This window comes from Caretta caretta, chromosome 1 (assembly GCF_965140235.1).
Source record: "Caretta caretta isolate rCarCar2 chromosome 1, rCarCar1.hap1, whole genome shotgun sequence".
Classification (NCBI taxonomy): domain Eukaryota; kingdom Metazoa; phylum Chordata; order Testudines; family Cheloniidae; genus Caretta; species Caretta caretta.
Genome location: NC_134206.1, coordinates 13,530,745 through 13,553,361, shown reverse-complemented (window position 1 = coordinate 13,553,361; position 22,617 = coordinate 13,530,745). Strand labels below are relative to the sequence as shown.

The window sequence follows — 22,617 nt, the reverse complement described above, 5'->3', positions numbered from 1 at the left end:
TTGCTGAGAATAAACGTCAGTCTGCCTTCAGAGCTTTTAGCTTTGTAATAATCAATCATGTTAACGATGCTACTGCCTAAGGAACCACCAAAAATGGGATCTCATTGTGCTAGGCACTGTACAAACACATAGTAGTGCAGAGTCCCTGTCCCCAAGAGCTTACAATGTAAACAGTCAAGACAGACACAGAGTCGGGGAAAGAAGTATAACAGAAACAGAGTGAACTATGTGATGGCAGCAAATGTCATATTAGTTCTATGATGGGGGGCGGAGGGGAGAAGCAGGTTAAGTTAGGAGTAGATAAGCTAAATGGAAAAAAATGAAGGGAGAGAGGACACTGAAGTGAAGAAGTCTAAGGTGGCAGGACAAGGGGAAAAATGGTAAGAGTGACAGGTGTGGAGGAGTGAAGCTAAGGGGAAGAGACTGAGAAAGGGGGAAAGAGAGTGTAAGAGCAAACAGCCACTCAGCATGGGAGAGATAAAGTCCAGTCAAAACTGTGGAAAGTTCTCAATGTCCAAAGGTGCCTGCTATGGCTGCTTCTGAAACTGATGTGTGGGCAGGGAAGCACCACTTGGGTTATAGTGCCCCAGAGTGTGGGCGATCTTAGTTTTCTGTGAAGGATCCTGGCTCTTTTAATGTAAGCTCTGTCTTAATCATCAATCTTAAACATATGCTAGAAGATTCCATCTTGCAAGCCAATCAAGATAGCATAGGGCAGGGAGGGCCAACCTGAGCCTGAGAAGGAGCCAGAATTTTCCAATGTACATTGCCAAAGAGCCACAGTAATACATCAGCACACCCTGCCCACCGGCAGCCCCTCCGATCAGTGCCTCCCCCACCCTCCCCGCACCTCCCAATCAGCTGTTTTGTGGCGTGCAGGAGGCTCTGGGGGGGGAGGGGAAGGAGGAGCAAGGGCATGGCAGGCTCAGGGGAGGGGCTGGGAAGGAGTGGGGGCAGGGCCTGTGGCAGAACCAGGGGTTGAGCTGTGAGCACCCCCCGGCACACTGGAAAGTTGGTGCCTGTAGCTCCAGCCCTGGAGTCGGTGCCTATACAAGGAGCCGCATATTAACTTCTGAAGAGCCGCATGTGGCTCTGGAGACACAGGTTGGCCACGCCTGGCATAGGGATACATTACAGCTGTTACTAGATTTGAGACAGAAGAAATGGATATACAATATTTTGGGTTAGGTGAAAGTCAGTATTTACTTCTGCATAACACTGTCCCTTTTATGGAAAGGGTGAGCCAACACAGGCCTACTCCAGGTTCTGATCCTTTAAGGACCAGCATTCTAGTAGGAGTCCCCAGAGGTCATGTGACTGTAGGCTGCTGAGACACACACTGGTAAGGCATGTCAGGTAATAATAAGGAGCAGCCTTCCCCTTACAGAGTCAAGACCAGATCTAGTGGCATTGCCACATCAGGAGAGCCAGGGAAACACACAGTTCAGGAGGGGCTGTGGAAAAGGTTCAAAGAGAAGATATATAGAAGAACCCCAGCGAGAGATGAAAAACATGAAGGAAAAGGCCTGCAGGAACACTTTCCTGGTGTGGGCTGAATGACTGGTGTTGGCATTTGTCCCTATTTAGCGGCCCCAAGCCAAGACTTTCAGAGAAGGCAAGAATCTCCCCATGCTTCTCCATCTTCCCAAATCAAGGCAGAAATCAGGACAGATATGCCCATAGGAATCTGAAGAATAAGCAAAAAGGAATAGTTTCAAAGAGCAAGATGTTTAGGATGGAAGTATAGCACCTAAGTTTACCAAAATTCCAAGCAGAAGCTGTTTTGTGAGAGCACTAATTGGAAAGAAAAATGACTAAGGAAGGCTAAAGAAATTTTGCTTGCATCATTTCAGTATAAAATGTAGTTTCTTTATGGTTTTGTTTTTTGTACAAATACTGTAGTTCTAAGTTTACATATCACTTTATAAGGAATTTAAATGTTTTCACAAAAAATAGAAGCTGACAGTATGCCTCTGTTCTTATGGAAATATTGCTTTAAGTTAAATAATTCCACAAAAACTGTAGTGGATAGTATGGTGTTTTGTATTTAAAAAGGTGACCTCCTTAAAGGATTTTTTTTTTAAATGGCCAAATACTTAAATGTTATACATTTTAAAATTTGGTGTAACAGTGCAAAAGGGCCCCTCTTCATACAGACCAGATATTTGATTTAATTTTGTATTTTTAAAAAAAATTCATCTCTATAGCTAAGAGGAAGAGGATCTGTCCATTTCACATAACACCAGCAAATGATTCTTGAATTACCAATACTTTGACATTTTAATATACACTAAAATATTTCTTGATGCAGTCCTCTTCACAGAGTATAAATATGATATGGACATGTCTGCATAAGAATACTGTTTAGATTGCCACATATGGAACTGTAATCTTTTTTTATGTGCATAGTTTATCTTAAATTTAAACAAATTACATATACAGAGGTCTAAAGATCTTGTTTCTAAAGATCTTTTGGGGGAAACATGCACTAAGCAGCTGAACTGTGACAAGTGCAGAATCGTATCAATCCTACTATACTATCTGATTTGTCAAATTTGTCTGTACAACTTATTCTAAAATTCACAATAACACTCTTAACCATTTATGAAATGAGGCAGATCATGTCTTTGCAGTGCTCATGGACACATTCTCCATGATTTGCTGGAAAGAATGAAGTGAATAACCACTAAGGTCCTAGAGTTTGTTTTCTTGAACTTCTTAGTGTTGCATATGGTGGTTGAATATAACAGACTATAGGATGAAGGTAGTATCAAGCAAGTGTTTTTTCTGCAGCCAGTGGAGTTTTGTTGATGGACTATGAAGTTGTATAATGTAACAGATCAGACCAATCAATAAGCATAATTCACACAGCAATGTAATGACCTGGAAGTAGTTTGTAGGCCCTTCATCAAAATGCTGTCAAACTAAGAAGTTTGCAAAAAGCAACCCCTGAGCAGATCTAACATGGTCCTCATATGTACAGATTTTTAAGAAAACTCACCTAAACCAACATTAACAATTTTTCTCAAGTACTGGTTGATACCCAGCCATTTTCTCCAAAACTCATTACAAAAAAAAAAAAAAATTTCTTCTTTGATTTTTTCCTAACCTAGATTCATTAAAAGCATTCTGCATAGACTTCCACTTCATGGATAATCTGAGCTTCAGAGAAGTACTCTTTCACCATGCATAATCTCAATGTAAAATACTACCTGTTAGTGATAATTTAAAGATATGTATTAAGTGACAATATAAAGCAAATGAAACAATACATATAACTTAGTGTCTTTTATAGAAATGGTATAACACACATATAACCCAGGACCTGGTTTTGAAGGAGCTGACTGAAAAATACTGACCTCCTGACAGAATTGCCTCTATGAAATCTTTATTAATCATTTCTTTTTTTTGTAAAGAAATATGCAAATCCTACATGAAACTTTCTACAATTAGCCGTGATCTATTTCACAAGTCAGAGAATCATTTGATTTTTCCAGATACTTATGCACAACTTTTAATTAGCATGATGTTGTTTCCACCATTCACAATGTGGAAACAAAAACAATGTCCTAAAACTATGGGGATTCTAAAATTAACCTCAAGTTTAGAATAGGCCAAACGTAAAACTGCTTTAAGAGCTCAATTATTGGGTGTTGGAGGCAATTTTGAGTAATTAAATGCTGAAATGTGATTGTTTTCATGCCAGTGACATATGCAATTCACTGTCAGAGTAAGTCTCTCTGTCCTACAACAGTCCAATTCCTTACCTTACTTTACATCTGTTCAGAAGTTAAAACTTAAAGTGCCTTTTTTTTTCAGAGCAATCTCACTGATGTGGTTTCAGTAAATATTCTATAAAACTACTACAGCAAGGGAACTTGATTTTCAATGTTCGTTTATTTGGGTTGTTTTGTACTGGTTTTTATTCCCTAACTAAAATATTAAGAAAATACACTGTTTTCAAAAAAATCTAAGATTATGCATAACACATGCTTTAGAACACAGTAATTCTAGATAACTGTACAAGTTAACAGGGTGAAAATTTGATCCAACTTTATTAATCTGTCTGGAAAACATTGAGTATTTATCACTTCTCAAACAAATCATTCAAAATTGTTTTTTAATTGAAAAAAAAACTACTAGTGACCAGCAGCCCAGCCTTCGCAAAAGACACCACTAATAAAAGATCCTGTGTATGGTAACTAATAGATAACCTCTGCCTTATGGCATTTCTCACTCAGTACTGGGAGGGCCTTTTCAATGAACTCTCCTTGTGCTTTGGAGGGCGTGGGGCGGCACGGCTGCAGGTCCAGACATTCGGCACTAGCAGATGAGTTGGAGATGGTCTTGAGAGAGTTCTATACAGCTTATCTTCAGCACCACAGCATAGGCACCAGTGTCTGAGCACCAGTTAGAAGTCACATTAGGTCTCTGAGATGAGGCACTGACCCCAAAGTCCAGAGCTCTGGTCAGCTTTGGAGAAGGGGAGGGGTGTCAAGAACTATTTTGGTATCAACTGAGCCCATCCAGAGCAAGAGTCAAAAGCTGGAGAGAGAGCAGAAACTTGGAACTCTCCAGTGCTCAGGGAGTCTAACCAGGAAAGTAGTCCCGGAGGACTTCAGCATCCCTGATTTTGGATTCAGAGCCTTTTCAGATCCTGTCTTTTCCCACAGAAAGTAACAGTGATGCTTGAGTCAGTTTATGGAACTCAGAGAGGTGGAGGGTTTTGATGCCAACAAAGGCCATTCTGACTATGCACAAAAGCCCCAGCCTGAACCCATGGTCTGCTGATTTTGCCCATAGGGCAAGAAAGCGTGGAACCTAAGTTGAGACTTTCGGTGTAAAAGCCCAACAGATGTTACTTCTGTCCAAAGTGAGAAACAAACTTCTCCTAAGCAAAAGAGGCATCATACACCAGCAAACTGACTAGGGAAATATCAATGACCAGGAGGTGGACCATTTAAAATTTTCATTAAGTTCCACCGCGGGTAACTGTGGCATTGACCTGGGAAAAGTGTGGGCAAAAATGGGTAATTTAACCTCATCTGTGCTACACTGACACTAAAACTATTGAAAAATTATTTGAAACAATATATAAAACTATTCATAAGACAAAGGTAAAACTGTCTAAAAGTTACACAGATAACTCTAATGCTCACAGACTATAGTGGCCAGAAAGAAAGGAAGACAGTTAGGGCTTGCAACTCTTCCACATAGCCTGGAACCAAAACATCTGGTGGCGTGAGGTGGTGCTCATGCGAGGCTCACTGGGCATGGCTTTCCAGAACACCATGGTGCCGGTGCCTTGAACCCATGAGTGAGATTACACACAAAGTCCCCAGAAAAAGAAGTGTTTCACTAAAACAATACATTTAAAATTTGTTTCGGTTTAAAAAAAAATAGACAAGAGCAGACCAGCCTTTGTAGAAGACCCCATAAATAAAAACCTATGTATACATGCAACAAAGCACTTTCAGGAACAAATGTCACTTTTAAGCTTCCAAGAGTTTATTATAAAAAGTAAAAAAACAAACAAAAAAAAAACAAAAAAAACCCCAAACATTTTAAAAGGCAAGGAATATATTTTACATTATTTCTAATATGCTATGGTCAAGGGTTTCTCTCAGAGCCCAGCACTGCAATTCTTATACAGGCAAGCCTCCAATTTACTTGAGTGAGAGGCTTGCCGGCATAGATTGCAGGATCATAGCCAAATTTCTTCACAACCTACAAGCATGGTAGACACTACAATTTGCATATGAATGCTCACTATTATCAAGTAAATTGCTAGCATCGCTTATAGAGAGAAGTAAAAAAAAAAATCTTAATTCCTTAAAAAAGGAAGCACACGTTGGAGTCTTAATGACAGGCCATTTCCCCCACATTTTAAAATAGTGTGATATGCATGCATTTTAAAAATTATCTTCCCACTCAAATAAACTGAGCATTTAATAGACATACAAATAAAAACAAAGCAGGCATAGCTAAATTATGCTGGAACAGCCTAAGGATGAATTTTCAACTGTGGTACATCCAACTCCATAATAAAATTATTTCTTTAGAGAACAAAAATAGGTAATGTTACTGAAATGCATCAGTTAACATAAGGGCTATTGGCCAATGGATCCATGTCTACTTCTTGTTTGTCCCCAGGAAGAGATCCGCCCTTCTACTCTGCAGTCTTTTCCTCCTCTTTTTACAGCCACAGTAATCTTTTGTATCCTTCTCCAGGAGGAACATTTTGCCAGGACTACATGGAATGAACTAAGAGAGAAAAAGTTGCTTGTAAACACTTTCAAGGCAAGTACCTCCAATTATTTTACTGACACCCCAGCGGTTAGCTAACCGCTAAGTCCGGGGCCAGACTTGATTTCACCCTATTAATTAATTAGTCCTGAACAGCTGTCATAAGGCATGTGTTCTCTAAGATACGGTTGTTTTATCTGTGCAGAAAGTCTGCATCAGTGAAGTTACTCCTGTGTTCAGCACTGAACTGATGACATTTATAACGCCTGTTTTAAAGTGATAATCTGTCATCTATACAGGGCTATGTAATTTTTTACAATTCCAGATACATTCATATTCATTTTTGCAGTGTCTTCTGTCCCATTGCAGTTATCTTTATTACAATGCACCTAAGACTTAAAAAAGACAGTTAAATTACCTAAATGCTGTAAGTTATCTCAGGTTTTAGAACTTGTACATTACTCCTACAAATGAGGGCTTTAGGATTTTTTAAGCAGATTGTTCATAATCTTTTAAGTTATCCTTTGCCTGTTTCTTTCTGGTATTACACTGTGGGCACTGTACTAATATGTGCCTATACAGGGCTTTTTATCTGTATATCTGAAAGCATTTTACAAAACAAGGTAAGAATTCCCATTTAACAGATGAAACAGAGGTTAAATTACATGCCCAAGGTCTGTCTTGTGGTTAAGGAAATGTACTCGAAAGATCCAAGATCCACACTCAGTTCCACCACAGACATCCTACCTCTGTCCAAAATCATTCAGGTTTCTCTGTGACTGCATTCCCTTTCTGCAAAACAGAGATAATACTTCCCTACCTAACAGGGGTGTTCTGAGGTATTCAGATACTATGGTGAAGAGCACCAAAAGACATTTTAAATTCAAGTCACACAAGTTAGGGAGACAGTGGGGCACACAATTCCCGATTCCTAACACCTGCCCAAAGAATTTACAATCCAATTCAAAAACAGTCAACCTCAAATCCACATTAAAAGTGCAACTGGGTTTTACTCCTAGAAATACTTCTTCCTTGTCCAAGACTGATAGATGTATAAATGGAAACTTCCTTTTTGAGCTCAATTACTGGAAACTTTCTTTGGTTTTTAGATCCAGAAACTAGGCGACATAGCAAAAATCAAATAAGTATTTGGATGCAAAAGAATGAAAGGTATACAGATATGCATGTACACACAAAACTGCACAATGTTACTGGGGCAACTAATAAATTACTTTCAAGGGAAAATATTTATGTATTTGAATGTAATAAGTGTAATGTAATCTCGCTAGCTGCAGCTCCAGGCCAAATCGCACCTGGAGCTGTAGCTAGCGAGAGATGTCAAGAGTAACAAGAAGGGTTTCTTCAGGTATGTTGGCAACAAGAAGAAAGCCAAGGAAAGTGTGGGCCCCTTACTGAATGAGGGAGGCAACCTAGTGACAGAGGATGTGGAAAAAGCTAATGTACTCAATGCTTTTCTTGCCTCTGTCTTCACGAACAAGGTCAGCTCCCAGACTGCTGCGCTGGGCATCACAACATGGGGAGTAGATGGCCAGCCCTCTGTGGAGAAAGAGGTGGTTAGGCACTATTTAGAAAAGCTGGACGTGCACAAGTCCATGGGGCAGGACGAGTTGCATCTGAGAGTGCTAAAGGAATTGGCGGCTGTGATTGCAGAGCCATTGGCCATTATCTTTGAAAACTCGTGGCAAACGGGGGAAGTCCCGGATGAATGGAAAAAGGCTAATGTAGTGCCAATCTTTAAAAAAGGGAAGAAGGAGGATCCTGGGAACTACAGGCCAGTCAGCCTCACCTCAGTCCCTGGAAAAATCATGGAGCAGGTCCTCAAAGAATCAATCCTGAAGCACTTACATGAGAGGAAAGTGATCAGGAACAGTCAGCATGGATTCACCAAGGGAAGGTCATGTCTGACTAATCTAATCGCCTTCTATGATGAGATTACTGGTTCTGTGGATGAAGGGAAAGCAGTGGATGTATTGTTTCTTGACTTTAGCAAAACTTTTGACACGGTCTCCCACACTATTCTTGTCAGCAAGTTAAAGAAGTATGGACTGGATGAATGCACTATAAGGTGGGTAGAAAGTTGGCTAGATTGTCGGGCTCAACGGGTAATGATCAATGGCTCCATGTCTAGTTCGCAGCCGGTGTCAAGTGGAGTGCCCCAGGGGTCGGTCCTGGGGCCGGTTTTGTTCAATATTGTCATCAATGATCTGGAGGATGGCGTGGATTGCATTCTCAGCAAATTTGCGGATGATACTAAACTGGGAGGAGTGGTAGATACGCTGGAGGGCAGGGATAGGATACAGAGGGACCTAGACAAATTGGAGGATTGGGCCAAAAGAAATCTGATGAGGTTCAATAAGGATAAGTGCAGGGTCCTGCACTTAGGACGGAAGAACCCAATGCACAGCTACAGACTAGGGACCGAATGGCTAGGCAGCAGTTCTGCGGAAAAGGACCCAGGGGTGACAGTGGACGAGAAGCTGGATATGAGTCAGCAGTGTGCCCTTGTTGCCAAGAAGGCCAATGGCATTTTGGGATGTATAAGTAGGGGCATAGCGAGCAGATCGAGGGACGTGATCGTCCCCCTCTATTCGACATTTGTGAGGCCTCATCTGGAGTACTGTGTCCAGTTTTTGGCCCCACACTACAAGAAGGATGTGGATAAATTGGAGAGAGTCCAGCAAAGGGCAACAAAAATGATTAGGGGTCTGGAACACATGACTTATGAGGAGAGGCTGAGGGAACTGGGATTGTTTAGTCTGCAGAGGAGAAGAATGAGGGGGGATTTGATAGCTGCTTTCAACTACCTGAGAGGTGGTTCCAGAGAGGATGGTTCTAGACTATTCTCAGTGATAGAAGAGGACAGGACAAGGAGTAATGGTCTCAAGTTGCAGTGGGGGAGGTTTAGGTTGGATATTAGGAAAAACTTTTTCACTAGGAGGCTGGTGAAACACTGGAATGCGTTACCTAGGGAGGTGGTAGAATCTCCTTCCTTAGAAGTTTTTAAGGTCAGGCTTGACAAAGCCCTGGCTGGGATGATTTAATTGGGGATTGGTCCTGCTTTGAGCAGGGGGTTGGACTAGATGACCTCCTGATGTCCCTTCCAACGCTGATGTTCTATGATTCTAAGTGGTTTTAAAGTTTTTTATTTGTACGTTTTTAAAGTTAAACACACTAGTTTTGCTCTAAATTCCATCTTCCCTCCCATCACTTCTATTCCTCTGCCCCACATTGCACATGTGTCTCTGGCACTTGGTCCTTCACTCTTCCCCCTGCACACACTTCTCTACCTTTTGTTCCTCCTCCCCTCTGTCCATACAATCCAATTACCTACTTCTCTTCCTCTTGTGGCTATGACGACTAACCACGTGGGTCCTCCTCTCCCTCTGGTATCCTGGAAAGGCTGTCTAGCTGCCTGGTTCTCTGTTCTGGGCATTCCTTTCCAAGTGGCACCTGCTGGTTTATCTTCTACTGACAGCTCCCATTGGCATTCACAACACCAGTCTCACTGGTGGCTGCAGTCTCTGAGGGATGTTCACTTATATGTACAAACAGGCCACAGTGGAGACAAGCTAAACTGTGTCCTCCTCTTCTTTGCTTCCAGATGCTTTTAGAGGTATCAAAGTGTTTCCAAGGAGGACCAACCAACACCATATGACCTGCTAGCGCTCTGCAGACCACAGTTTGGGAACAACTTTTAGACAGTATTCATGTTGCCTACTAAACATTAATTTGCTCTTACGACACTCAGGCAGAAAAATTCATAAAAATACATTACATTTAATTAAGATCCTCAATTACAAGCGCCTCCCACATTTGAAAATGCTGGTGTAGACCTTCATGGTATGGTACTTCCTCACCTTTCTTCCATGCTTGTAATAGTTAATAATGCTGACGGTTAAAGTATTATAACTGGCATCTTAATTAGCACTCATTTAAATGGTGTGGTTTGCAGCTCAAGCTATTATTTCAGGCTCTCTGCAAACTCAGGCAGATATCATTGAACTGGTTACACTAAGGTCACATTCTGAAGGTTTACTATGCAATTATAATGGCTAAAGATTAATTAAAAATAAGCAGATATTCTGAATAACAAATGAGGTCTGTTTGTGCAGGGTCATATGCCACAATCTCTGGGAAAAGCTGTGCTATGGAGTTATAAATTGTAAATAATAATGAAAAGTACAGTAGAGACGCAACTATGATCTCAACAAGGTAAAATATTTTTTCTTTCAGATGCTCAGAGGAATTAGTAAAGTAGATGTTCTATGGATAGTATCCAAAGTAACTTCTCACAAAATTGCACTTCCATTCAGTGAAACGGTATTTGAATAACTTTGTACAATGCAGCCAGCACACTAGTCATGACTATTAGCCAGCACAGCAGGATTTCACTGTAGGGGAGTTTGCAACATTGTTGCTTCCAAACAATATCATTAGATATCTCTTTAGCAGAATGGATTTGTGTAAACACTTCCAGTTCTGACCATTAGGGTAAACTTTTAAATGTATATGTTTTTGTTTAGCAGAGTACTGCACTATTTAATGCTGCAAAGTTGTAGTGACAGGGCTGACTGAGCATACAGGCACTACCATAATACAAATAAAATTCTAAGAGTCCCAATAAAGGGTCCACTGAGCTAGGCATCATACAGACAAGTAATTAAGGCATTCCCTGCTCTATAGCGCTTAGATTCAAATGTGTTTCTCAAATGCATGTTTTTTTGTTTTTCCTAGAGTTAATTAAGTATTTTAGGAAAAATGGTCAGAACGGCCATCAGCAAGATTTGGTGGCCACACTCTGAGGCCACCAAAACATTTCTCGTGAGACCCCCTAGCAAAAGGGCAGGTATAACACGTAAACAAAAGGAGTAAGAATATTAGAAAATCAAGTTTTATGCTATTTCTATGCAGATATGTAGCATAATTCACTACACCCGCAAAAACTGCTCACCACTGCAGGACACTATGGTCTATCCAGGTTCCATCCTAATATAAAGCTGTATTGTGCAGAAACATGGCACACAAGTACAGTATATCAGCATACAGAGTTTTTCAAAATCATACAAAAATGGTCTTTTTAACAAGATGATGGGAGGAGTGCGAATATTGTTTTTAAAGTTTTGCCTACTCTTTCCTATAGACTAGCTCGGCAAATAAGTCAAAGTTTAATCTTGCATTAGTCGGTCCCCTAAAGTGTCAAAAGGCATTTGGATATTTGTACTAGATTATTTGCAAGAAATACATTAAAACAGCTTAGGGTTTTGTCTACACACCAAGTTTCTGTGGGCAAGCCAGGGCATGAATCTACAGCGCGCCAGCATGGCCATACAGTAACGCGCCATGTGGACACTGCTATGGCACAGTAAGCACTGCACTCCAGGGCTTTCAACGCACCACAGTAGTGTCCACATGGCATGTTACTGTGCAGTGAGCTACTGCAATGTTGATTCATATCCTGGCTTGCTGCACAGTAACTCACCTTGTAGACAAGCCCTTCCAAGTTTTACTTAAAAAATAAACTACTGAGAATTCTCAGCTTCTTTTATAAAACTTTGTTTTAAAGACAAATGTCACATTATAATTAATGGGAGAGCGTTTATATTTAGTTCAATGACAATTTGTATTGTTGGGAAACATTGTCAGAAAATTTCACACAGAAGAGAAATCTTTTTAAAGCTCTAAATGTCAATTATCCAGTGTTTTCAGGCAATACACCTATCACCAAACCAAGGATGCAATCCTGCAAACTTTTATTCATATGATTAGGCAGTCACTAAACCAATAATGCCAGCTGCATTGCTGGAAATTTGCATTTTTTACTAAAAAGTCTGAAAACCTCAGGTGTTATAGCTCCAGAACTCTGAGAATGCAATTGTTCATTTTCCTAAGTTCATTAAGATTTGACCCCATATAGAATGAATGCTAAAAATGTTCATGAGTACAAAAACACATAACTCACCATTGTGTTTAGATAATGCAGAGAAATATATTAAGATCTGATCTCAGACTCCCGGCATCTCTTAGGCACAAATGCCTAGATTTTTACAGATGTTTAGGCATTGCTGCACTCAGCATCGCAATTGATTTAGGAGTCTATGACATTCCAGGGTGCAATCCTGACCAGTGAAGTCTTGCATCACCCCTACCCTACAACTTTGGGTCCCCCACAATGCTTTGCTGCTGTAGGTCCCACCTGGGCTGCTCACAAACATCCAAACAGCAAGCAGGTCACACCTTGAGTGTGTGTATATAGCTACAGCCCTGGTCCAGCAACTCTGACCCCAGCAGCCTGTCAGCAAACACCAGCCACGCTTTGGCTTTCAGTAGCGTTTGGTTACTACTTGCAGGGTGACGCCAAACACACTCCCAGTCCTGAACTTCTCCCCAAAACATGTGTTCTACACTGTCCAGCCCTCTCCTGGACAGTCCAAATATATTAAGTCAGTTGTCCCTCTGAGGTGATCAATATCTTAAATTGAGTTACCCAAACAATTTACAACACTGGATTAGTTTTAATTAAAGAATAAAACAAGTTTATTCAACTACAAGGACACAGGTTTTAAGTGAGTACAAGGCATTAAAGTCAGAAATGGTTACAAGAGAAATAAACATAAAATGCTTTACAAAACTTAAACTAAACTTGGTTCAAGGTGACATTCTTACCCCACAGGTTCCCAGCAACACTGCTGACCAAATTTCAGGTCAGGATCTGCTCCCGAATTCCATAGGCTGATTCTTTTGTTGTCTTAGGTGAAGGAGAGAGAAATGGAGAGGGAGAGAGAACTTGCCCCTCACTTTTACAGTTCAGTCACCCTTTAAAATGTATTTTCCTGAGGGTTATCCCTAGATAAAGTTCCTTCTAGCTGTGAGGGAGACATGGGGTCTCATCATGAAAGAGGTTTCATGCTATTGTTTACTAAAATGCAGATTTATCTTGTCTCCCTCTTACTGTTTCAAGTACCCTGTTTACTACTTATATGTAAACTGAGGTACACACACATTCCTTTGTTTAAGACCTGCTTGACCAGTCCTGACTAATCAGGGCTACATGGGTTTGAACATGTGCTTCCAACACTATTAATGTGGAATTCATAACTTTACATCTAATGTTACTACACACATTTCATCATGATTCACCAGTGAGTTATTACTTTTCAAATGATGCCTCACAAGACATATTTTTCACAAAGATGATTACGACATAAGGTCTGAATACAGGGGTGCATTCCCTCACAGAGTCTAAATCTCGTTTTTGACTGTCAGTGGAATTTAGACTCCTAAATAACTAAATCCCTTTTTGAAAAGGAGACTTAAGCTTTAAAATAGCTTAAAAACCTGGGCCTAGAGCATTAGTTAAAAATGCCAAGCCTTAAAACAAAATATATTGATCCTACTATTCAAAAGTTGTTACTTTAGTGTAACTGCCAAAGTGATCAATGACACAGTAATGTAAAGCCCAATGTATCAATGAATACTCATATAGCATCAGAGTCATCTATTGACTTTTGATAAAATCCAGAGCTATTGCATTAGTTTTCAGTTTGTGGATATGCACACAGGTATTGTTGGAATATACAGCAAAAGACTGACCTAAAGACAACGTTTTTGAAATAAAAAAGGCTTCATTTCCATTTAGTTCAGGATGAGACTATATGTGCAGGGTTTCACCATGAGTAAAATTTGTATGGTAGAATTTTAAAGTCTTGAAAAATTAGCCTCTCCTATTATTACAAAAGTCACTCTACATAGAAATATAGCAAGTTCTCCTGTTCAATGTTTCTTTATTCTTAAGATTTATAACATTTTAAAGAGGCCAACCTAGGCTCTAAGAACTTTTGCCATAAATTAAGAAGTCACAAATTAAACCAGCAGATGCTCCTTGTCCCCAAACCAGAAGGAATCTGACAAAAGGAAGAATCAAAATCCATTAAATCAATACCCATCCCACTCCTTACCACGCCTCTTCTTCACCAAAAGCCTGGGTAAATAGATGGGCCTTGCAGAATGCTCTGAAGCTCACTAGGTTTGGTCTGTTTCTGACCAAGGGAAGCACGGTCTTAACAAGGCTATATTTAACACAAGTATGCAAAGATGCTACTGCAATGATGATGCTACAATGATTTTTCCTCCGTTTCCTCTAACCAATTTGATTCCACTAATTACATAGCTGCCACTCCTACCCCGGAAAACAGTTGAAAAAAGTGGCTGTGGACCATTTCCAAGACCAACAATTCCTCCCTAGATCTTTCCCAAGTCAGGCTTCAGAGCAGGATACAGAATAGAGATTGGCTTCAGAGTGGTAGCCATGCTAGTCTGTATCAGCAAAAACAAGGAGGACTCCTTGTTGTTTTTGCAGAATAGAGACTGTTCAGCACAGCCAGGGATATCTGATCCAAATTATAAAGAGAGATATTTTGTATTTCTTGATGCACACAAGACAGCCAATGTAAAATGCAAAATAATGTTGTGGGAGATTTCCTAATCAGTTAATGTATCCTTACATACAGAGAACAATGGCTTAGACAATAAAGGCAAATTTATCCTAGGACTTACCTGTGCATACTCTCTCTCAATTGCAGCTTTCTTCTGACTGAATGTCCTACAAAAAACAGGGGGGGAAGTCCATTAACACACACAACCATATACTATAAATGCAATAATTAAAAAGGAGTTTTATATAACTTCAGTTCAAATGCACCATCAGGCAGCCTTTACAGCCAACAGAAGAGCAAAAGAAGAGCTGAACTATTTGACAATTGTGTATTAACTGCCTAACAACCACTTGCATGTGGCCACCATAGATTAAGAGCTCCTTCCCTCAAGCTCCATTTACTTCATTAAAGTCTCTTCAGCTTTACATTGGTTTATCAGAGAACAAAATTTGGCCTTCAGGCATCTAAACTTTTTTTTTGGGAAGTCATCTCTCCCTGACTGCATCTGAACATACCAGGCTAATTGTTCCAGATGCAGGACTCATCTCACTTTCATGCACCATCTTCACTCAGGAATGCCCTGATTTAGCAATCGGTGTAGCTACATCAGCGTGGACCCAGTTAGCTCAATTGGTTTAAACCCCTATATCACTTTCTATACTAAGTTTCAGAGTAAAAGCCGTGTTAGTCTGTATTCGCAAAAAGAAAAGGAGGACTTGTGGCACCTTAGAGACTAACCAATTTATTTGAGCATAAGCTTTCGTGAGCTACAGCTCACTTCCGATGAAGTGAGCTGTAGCTCACGAAAGCTTATGCTCAAATAAATTGGTTAGTCTCTAAGGTGCCACAAGTCCTCCTTTTCTTTCTATACTAAGGGGTCAGTAGTGGTACAGCTACACCAATTGCTTGCCACAGACTATTGAACTAAGGCCAGCACTAAGTGTAAGTGAATGCCAAGTATTATTGATTTTAGAGATGGGCAAAACAACAGAAGGACAAGAGAAGAATCAGTATATTTCATTTCCCATGGTTTACACCAAGGCTTTGTGGGCCAAATTCTGCTCTTTGGGCATCAGTATAAATCTGGAGTAATTACAAATGCTTCAAATGAGTCATGCCAAGTTTATAACAATATATCAGCAGAATTTGGCACTGTGACTTTACTCAATCATGTTCTGGCAAAAATGGGATTCGCAAAGCTTTCAATATACTTTTGCATTATAAGGTCCAAGTCTGAAGCAATCTTGCTGTAGAATAAAAACAGATTATGCTACCCCCTTTCCCTCTAAATACAGTAGGTCTCTGTACTTTGTAGCACTAGGAGAACCAAACTACAGCAGCACAAAGAAAAGGAAGAATGGTTGAACCACAGCTAACCCTCCTCAGATTTAGAACTGTCTAGGCGTACCAAGACTCCTAGTAGTGCTCTGATAGTTTAAGTCATTTTCTTTTTACGCTCAAGCAACCAAGCAATAGGATTTTCCTTGGTCTGCATTTCCACATTTTTCTACTAAGATTAATAATGCACTATGCACAAAACATATGACTTTAATTCTATTTAAACAGATTGAACAATTAATTATGGGGACAAGCTAGAAGTTAATGTAAATACAGCAGACGCCCGTTTGCTGCAACACCTTATAAGAGCAACAGCCTCTTACGAACAACATTTCCCCTGGGAACACTTTCCCTACTGTAAGTTATCGACACTCCCAATAACAGCAAAGCCGCTTAGGAGCAACACAGCAGAAGAGCACAGATATGTTTCTACTAATAATCATCTACTGTATCCTGTAATAACATCCTATAAAGTTGAAATTAGAATGTCAAAACAGAATAAGCACCAATGGTGCCTTCTATTCCTGCCAGCAGAACACACTGTTAGAGGTTCCATATTTCAAATAAGATGTAAAACAGAGGTCCTGGCCAATTGTAGTCATTAAAGAATCCATGTAACTCTTTTCAAGAGTAAGGTTTATATTAGCTCTGCGGGCTTGGCCACATTCCAACTCTGGTTATCACATCCGGTCTACCTAAATTTCCCTGGCAGTTTCAGCTGCGTATAAGTGACTCCATTTTAGAACTAAGTGAAATCATCCCTGCATATTGTTGTTTAGGATCCTTCTGGAAGAAAGATGCTACATAGTACATTAAGGTATTGTTATAGGTAACATTGGACCAACATACTTTAGTAGTTTTCTTATCAAAGCCCAAGCTTCCATCTATGATAACAAGCATATCAAAAAATTAGGGCTGTCGATTAATCACAGTTAACTCATGCAATTAACTCAAAAAAATTAATTGTGATTAAAAGAATTAATTGCACTGTTAAACAATAGAATACCAATTTAAATTTATTAAATATTTGTGGCTGTTTTTCTACATTTTCAAATATATTGATTTCAATTACTACAGAGAATACAAAGTATACAGTGCTCACCTTATATTATTTGTATTACAAATATTTGCACTATAAAAATGATAAAGAAATTGTATTTTTCAATTCACCTCAGACACATACTGTAGCGCAATTTCTATCGTGAAAGTGTAACTTACCAATTTAGATTTTTTTTGTTCCATAACTGCACTCAAAAACAAAACAATGTAAAACTTTAGACCCTACAAGTCTACTCAGTTCTACTTCTTGTTCAGCCAATCGCTAAGAGAAACAGGTTTGTTTAGATTTACAGGACATAATGTTCCCCACTTCTTATTTACATCTCCAGAAAGTTAGAACAGGTGTTTCCAAGGTATTTATGTGCCAGATATGCTAAACATTCATATGCCCCTTCATGCTTCGGCCACCATTCCAGAGGACATGCTTCCAGGCTGATGATGTTCGTTAAAAAAATAATGCATTAATTAAATTTGTGACTGAACTTCTTGGAGGAGAATTATACGTCTTCTGTTCTGTTTTACCCACATTCTGCCATATATTTCATGTGATAGCAGCCTCAGATGACCCAGCACATGTTCATTTTAAGAACACTTTCACTGCAGATTTGACAAAAAGCAAAGAAGGTACCAATGTGAGATTTCTAAAAATAGCTACAGCACTCCACCCAAGATTTAAGAATCTGAAGTGCCGTCCAAAATCTCAGAGGAACGAGATGTGGAGCATGCTTTCAGAAGTCTTAAAAGAACAACACTCCAATGCAGAAACACAGAACCTGAACCACCAAAAAAGAAAATGAACCTTCTGCTGATGGCATCTGACTCAGACGATGAAAATGAACGTGTCGGTCCGCTTGGCTTTGGATCATTATCAAGCAGAACCCATCATCAGCATGGATGTATGTTCTCTGGAATGGTGGTTGAAGCATGAAGGGACATATAAATCTTTAGTGAATCTGGTAAATATCTTGTGATGCCAGCTACAACAGTGCCATGCAAATGCCTGTTCTCACTTTCAGGTGACATTGTAAACAAGAAGCGGGCAGCATTATCTCCTGCAAATTGTAACCTAACTTGTTTGTCTGAGTGATTGTCTGAACCAGAAGTAGGACTGAGTGGACTTGTAGGTGCTAAAGTTTTACATTGTTTTATTTTTGAATGCACGGGTTTTTCTGTACATAATTCTACATTTGTAAGTTCAACTTTCATGATAAAGAAACTGCACTACAGTACTTGTATTAGGTGAACTAAAAAATACTATTTATTTTGTTTTTTACTGTGCAAATATTTGCAATCAAAAATAAATATAAAGTGAGCAACCGTACACTTTGTATTCTGTGTTGTAACTGAAATCAATACGTTTGAAAATGTGGAAAACATCCAAAAATATTCATATAAATGGTATTCTATTACTGTTTAACAGCGCAATTAATCGCAATTAATATTTTAATCGATTGATGGCCCTATTAAAAATGCAATATTCTTCCAAAATGACTTATGTTTCTTCAACAAGTGCGACTGACTTCAATAACGCTGTTACAGGAACTGCTGAAATCTATAAACATTTAAGAGGTAGTGGGAAACAAGTTACTGTTTTTAAGCCTTCAAAAATAAAGAGTGTAAGCTTCAAAATCAAGAGCAAAAATATGCCATTACTAGTTTCTACTCAGGCAGCCTCATTTGAAAATTTACAGTCTGATCTAGATGTAAAAAAGAGTATATGCACTATCGTTCATTCTAAACTGAAACCAACTGTTGTGGAATTTAGTACAAAAGTAATTTAGTATTTTTGGACTGAATGAGTTGTACACTGATAGAAACACTGAAGTTTGTTTTCAAATGAAATGGTTGTAATCTCTAGTTTGTTGGAGAAAAAGGGTTGTACAGTAGCAAGAAACATTTAAAAGCAATTTTAGATTTTATTCAAGCCCCACCATTCTATTATTCTAAAATATTTAATTCACTTTAGTATAAACAGATTTTAGACCATCAGAGTTAAATTTACAGAGTGATTCAATTTTTGAGTTTCAGTAGAGTTAGTGGGAAAAGAGTAAGTATCTGAGATTGTTCTTTAAAGATGGCGTTCTCAAATTTTTCGAGAGCAAAGAACTTCTGCTAGGAAACAAAGCAGACTGACTGACAAAGTATTTGATAAAAGAAAAGGAGTACTTGTGGCACCTTAGAGACTAACCAATTTATTTGAGCATGAGCTTTCGTGAGCTACAGCTCACTTCATCAGATGTTTACCGTGGAAACTGCAGCAGACTTTATATACACACAGAGAATATGAAACAATACCTCCTCCCACCCCACTGTCCTGCTGGTAATAGCTTATCTAAAGTGATCAACAGGTGGGCCATTTCCAGCACAAATCCAGGTTTTCTCACCCTCCACCCCCCCACACAAATTCACTCTCCTGTCTTTGATGTCCTGTATTTGATGTCTTCCTACCTTGACAAACCTGACAATTTCCATGTATACACTTGTATAAGGTCAAGGGTTATGTCAACATTGTGAGAAAAATCTTGAAAGAAAACAAGCTAGTTCCCTGAAAAAAGATAAATGTATTGTGTAGTTTTTAAAAAATGGGCATGCATTTACAATTACTATTTTTATGTGTAGGGCTATACAGAGGTTTTTGTGGGGCCCGGGGTAAAATCTGAAATTGAAGTACTTCACTCCCTCTCCTTCCTACAACCTTCCAAAAAAATTAACCCTGAGAGGAGGCTGGGGAGGGCATGTGCTGGAGCACAAGCCTGCACTGCACTCGCCCCACGTGGCAGAGCCACCTGGTTTTGGATCAGCAGCCCCTCAACTGTGACAGCAGGGCTGCTGGGCCAAATTTCAATGCAACCCAGCAAGTGGGGGTCCTCTCAAATGGAGGCCCAGAGCAAACTGTCCCTTTCCCCCTGCCCTGTTTATGCATTTATCAAGTAATTGTTACAAAGGAAAGAAAGTAGGTTAGAGTTGAGAGCATATTTTAAAATTTTTCTTTCAATTACTTACTTCTAGATAAAAAGAAAAGGAGTACTTGTGGCACCTTAGAGACTAACCAATTTATTTGAGCATAAGTGATTCCTATCTTCAACAGACTTAGCAAGTAGCAAGCACACACATGAATACGTATTTCAAGATGAGGCCCTACATTTGTCAGAAATAAGCCTAGTATAAATTAATACATTCAAAATTCCTGAACATAAAATAACAGGATTATTAGCACACCTGAATTCAGTAGATACATGGGAGCTATGTATCATAGAGTTGTGAACACTTGCAATTTTATTGCAAGTTTGATATTTGCCCCAACTGATGGAATGATGTTATTGTGTAAATCTCTCAGCTTTCATTTTTTAAAAAAGAAGTTTCAAGCCTTCATGGTTACGAAGAAAAGTATGAAACCTGCCTTTTGGTTTTTGAAGCTTTCAAATTAAATAAAAGAACCCAACATTTATTCTTTTATAATTCCTATGATTTTTAAGTTAGTCTGATACTTTTTTGAGATCTGACTCATGCTTTTGAATGCTCGGGATCAGCAATACTTGGAGAGTTGAAACAATCCTTCCTGCATTTTATTTTAGTCTATTTAACTTAACTTAACTTTAGTAACTGCCTCCTGTATTCATTTTCAGAGCAAAATGATATTACTAACTATCATTACGAGAATGAAAAAGTGAAATATTCTATCATGAATCTAATTTATTGACAACAATTAAGTAACAGTGAATGTTTGACAGCAGTGACTGTAGCACTGGCACCTAAAATCCACCTAAAAAAATCAATCTATTACAGTAATAATTAAAACAAATGAACTACCACTTAAACATTACGAGCCCTGAGATTATTCTTCCCCCACAACCAAAGCCTGCAGCATTGCAAAGTTAACACAGGTATAGAGCTGTGCACACTCTCCAATAGATACATAAAGAGCCTCTACACTTCCACCAAAAAACTGAGTGATTTGTATATGTGACCGAGTACTTGGGAAAACAACAGGGGAGAGGGAAATTACTGCTGTCCTCCCCACCCGCCCTCCAAAATGTACTACTTTCCTTCTAGGTTCCACCTTTCACACACCTATCCTTAAACTTCTCACGCTCCTACTGACATTTTTAATTTACTTATTTATAAAGCTAAAAAACACAGTACAAGAACATCTGAGAATGAGGGAGAGTTGGTTTTTATTCTATTCTACATTACCTGTATTTTGCCTCCCTGATAACATTTAAACCACCTCCTCAATATTAAAACAAACATCTATCTTTTTTCTTTTGATTTTTTTTTTTAACAATGGAATCCACCTCAAGGGTAATAAAGCTACATCAACAACTATACTCCCCTCTTGCAATACTACTAGACCTATGGTTTTATTTACCACATTTGAGTACCACCTGCCAATTGAAAGTCAAGTTCCAGAAATGTGACGACAGCTAATTTAAAGTAATGGCTGCTATGCTGTATTAAGATTTATTTTAACATTTTTGTTACAGATCAGACGAAGAGAATTAAGCAAGGAGCTAGATCAGTGGAGAATGTTGTGTCAAGAAGTCTCTCCAGAACCCTTGCTTCCCAACAAGAAAGATGGAATGAAAACATTCAAAAGGTGGCTCTAGAATTATATTGTTGCACCAGCATTACCAAAGTATCAGTCAAGCCAGTGAACCTCCTCTAGTGCTACAGTCTAATACATTATATTTTTAAGGTTCTAGATCCACAGTAAGTTTGGAATTGTTCACATTTTAGAATTATGAGGCTGTATCATAACAGACATTTAAGGAATACTGTAATTGACAATGTCACCTGATCACATAATAAATGAGGATGTGTTTCTTTCACAAACGGATTGCAGAGTGAAAAAAAGCTGAAGTAGTTATAAAATAAGTGCTAATCTCAACTACATTGGTCATGTTTCATGACGGAAGTTCAAATATGTCTAAGCACGTCTACTAACTGTTAATTTATCTGAATGCAGAAAAAATAAACGTACATAGTAAATATGTGGTCAAGCTCATTCACATATAATTCTCTGTTAAAATACATAGAGACAAATTTAAACCTGCTGTAAGTGACCGAATCTCCCATGGAAGTCTTGGACAAATTCAGAAGTGAGCTAAGCAATGGCGTAAGCTACATGTGGAAGTTAAGGCCTGTGAAAGCAGGTTCAGGGCCTATGCTGGTAGAAAAAAGAAGCATCTAAACTAGAAAAGTAGTAGAACTTTCACTAAAAATTAGCATTCGGTGAATGTGCTAAACAAATACAGCTTAATTCACATCTACACTACAGAGCCTTAGCCAGTATAAAGAAAAGGAATAACTTGTGGCGCCTTAGAGACTAACGAATTTATTAGAGCATAAGCTTTCGTGAGCTACAGCTCACTTCATCGGATGCATGCAGTGGAAAATATAGTGGGGAGATTTTATATGCACAGAGAACATGAAACAATGGGTGTTACCATACAGACTGTAACAAGAGTGATCAGGAAAGGTGAGCTATTACCAGCCGGGGGGGGGGGGGGGGAACGGACGG

The 22,617-nt window shown here is 39.1% G+C and overlaps 1 protein-coding gene across 6 annotated transcripts in view; it reads right to left on the bottom strand.

The window, feature by feature from the left end:
* The window catches only part of FCHSD2 (FCH and double SH3 domains 2), a 237,187-nt gene that overhangs the window by 168,160 nt on the left and 46,410 nt on the right, over positions 1 to 22,617 (bottom strand). For 5 of the 6 annotated variants that reach the window (XM_048839692.2, XM_048839709.2, XM_075126064.1 and 2 more), the window contains exon 3: positions 14,821 to 14,866. The exons of the other annotated variant lie outside the window; for it this stretch is intronic. In XM_048839692.2, coding sequence (XP_048695649.1) covers positions 14,821 to 14,866 — 46 coding nt within the window. The remainder of the gene's footprint in view (positions 1 to 14,820; positions 14,867 to 22,617) is intronic. 6 annotated transcript variants of the gene reach the window in all.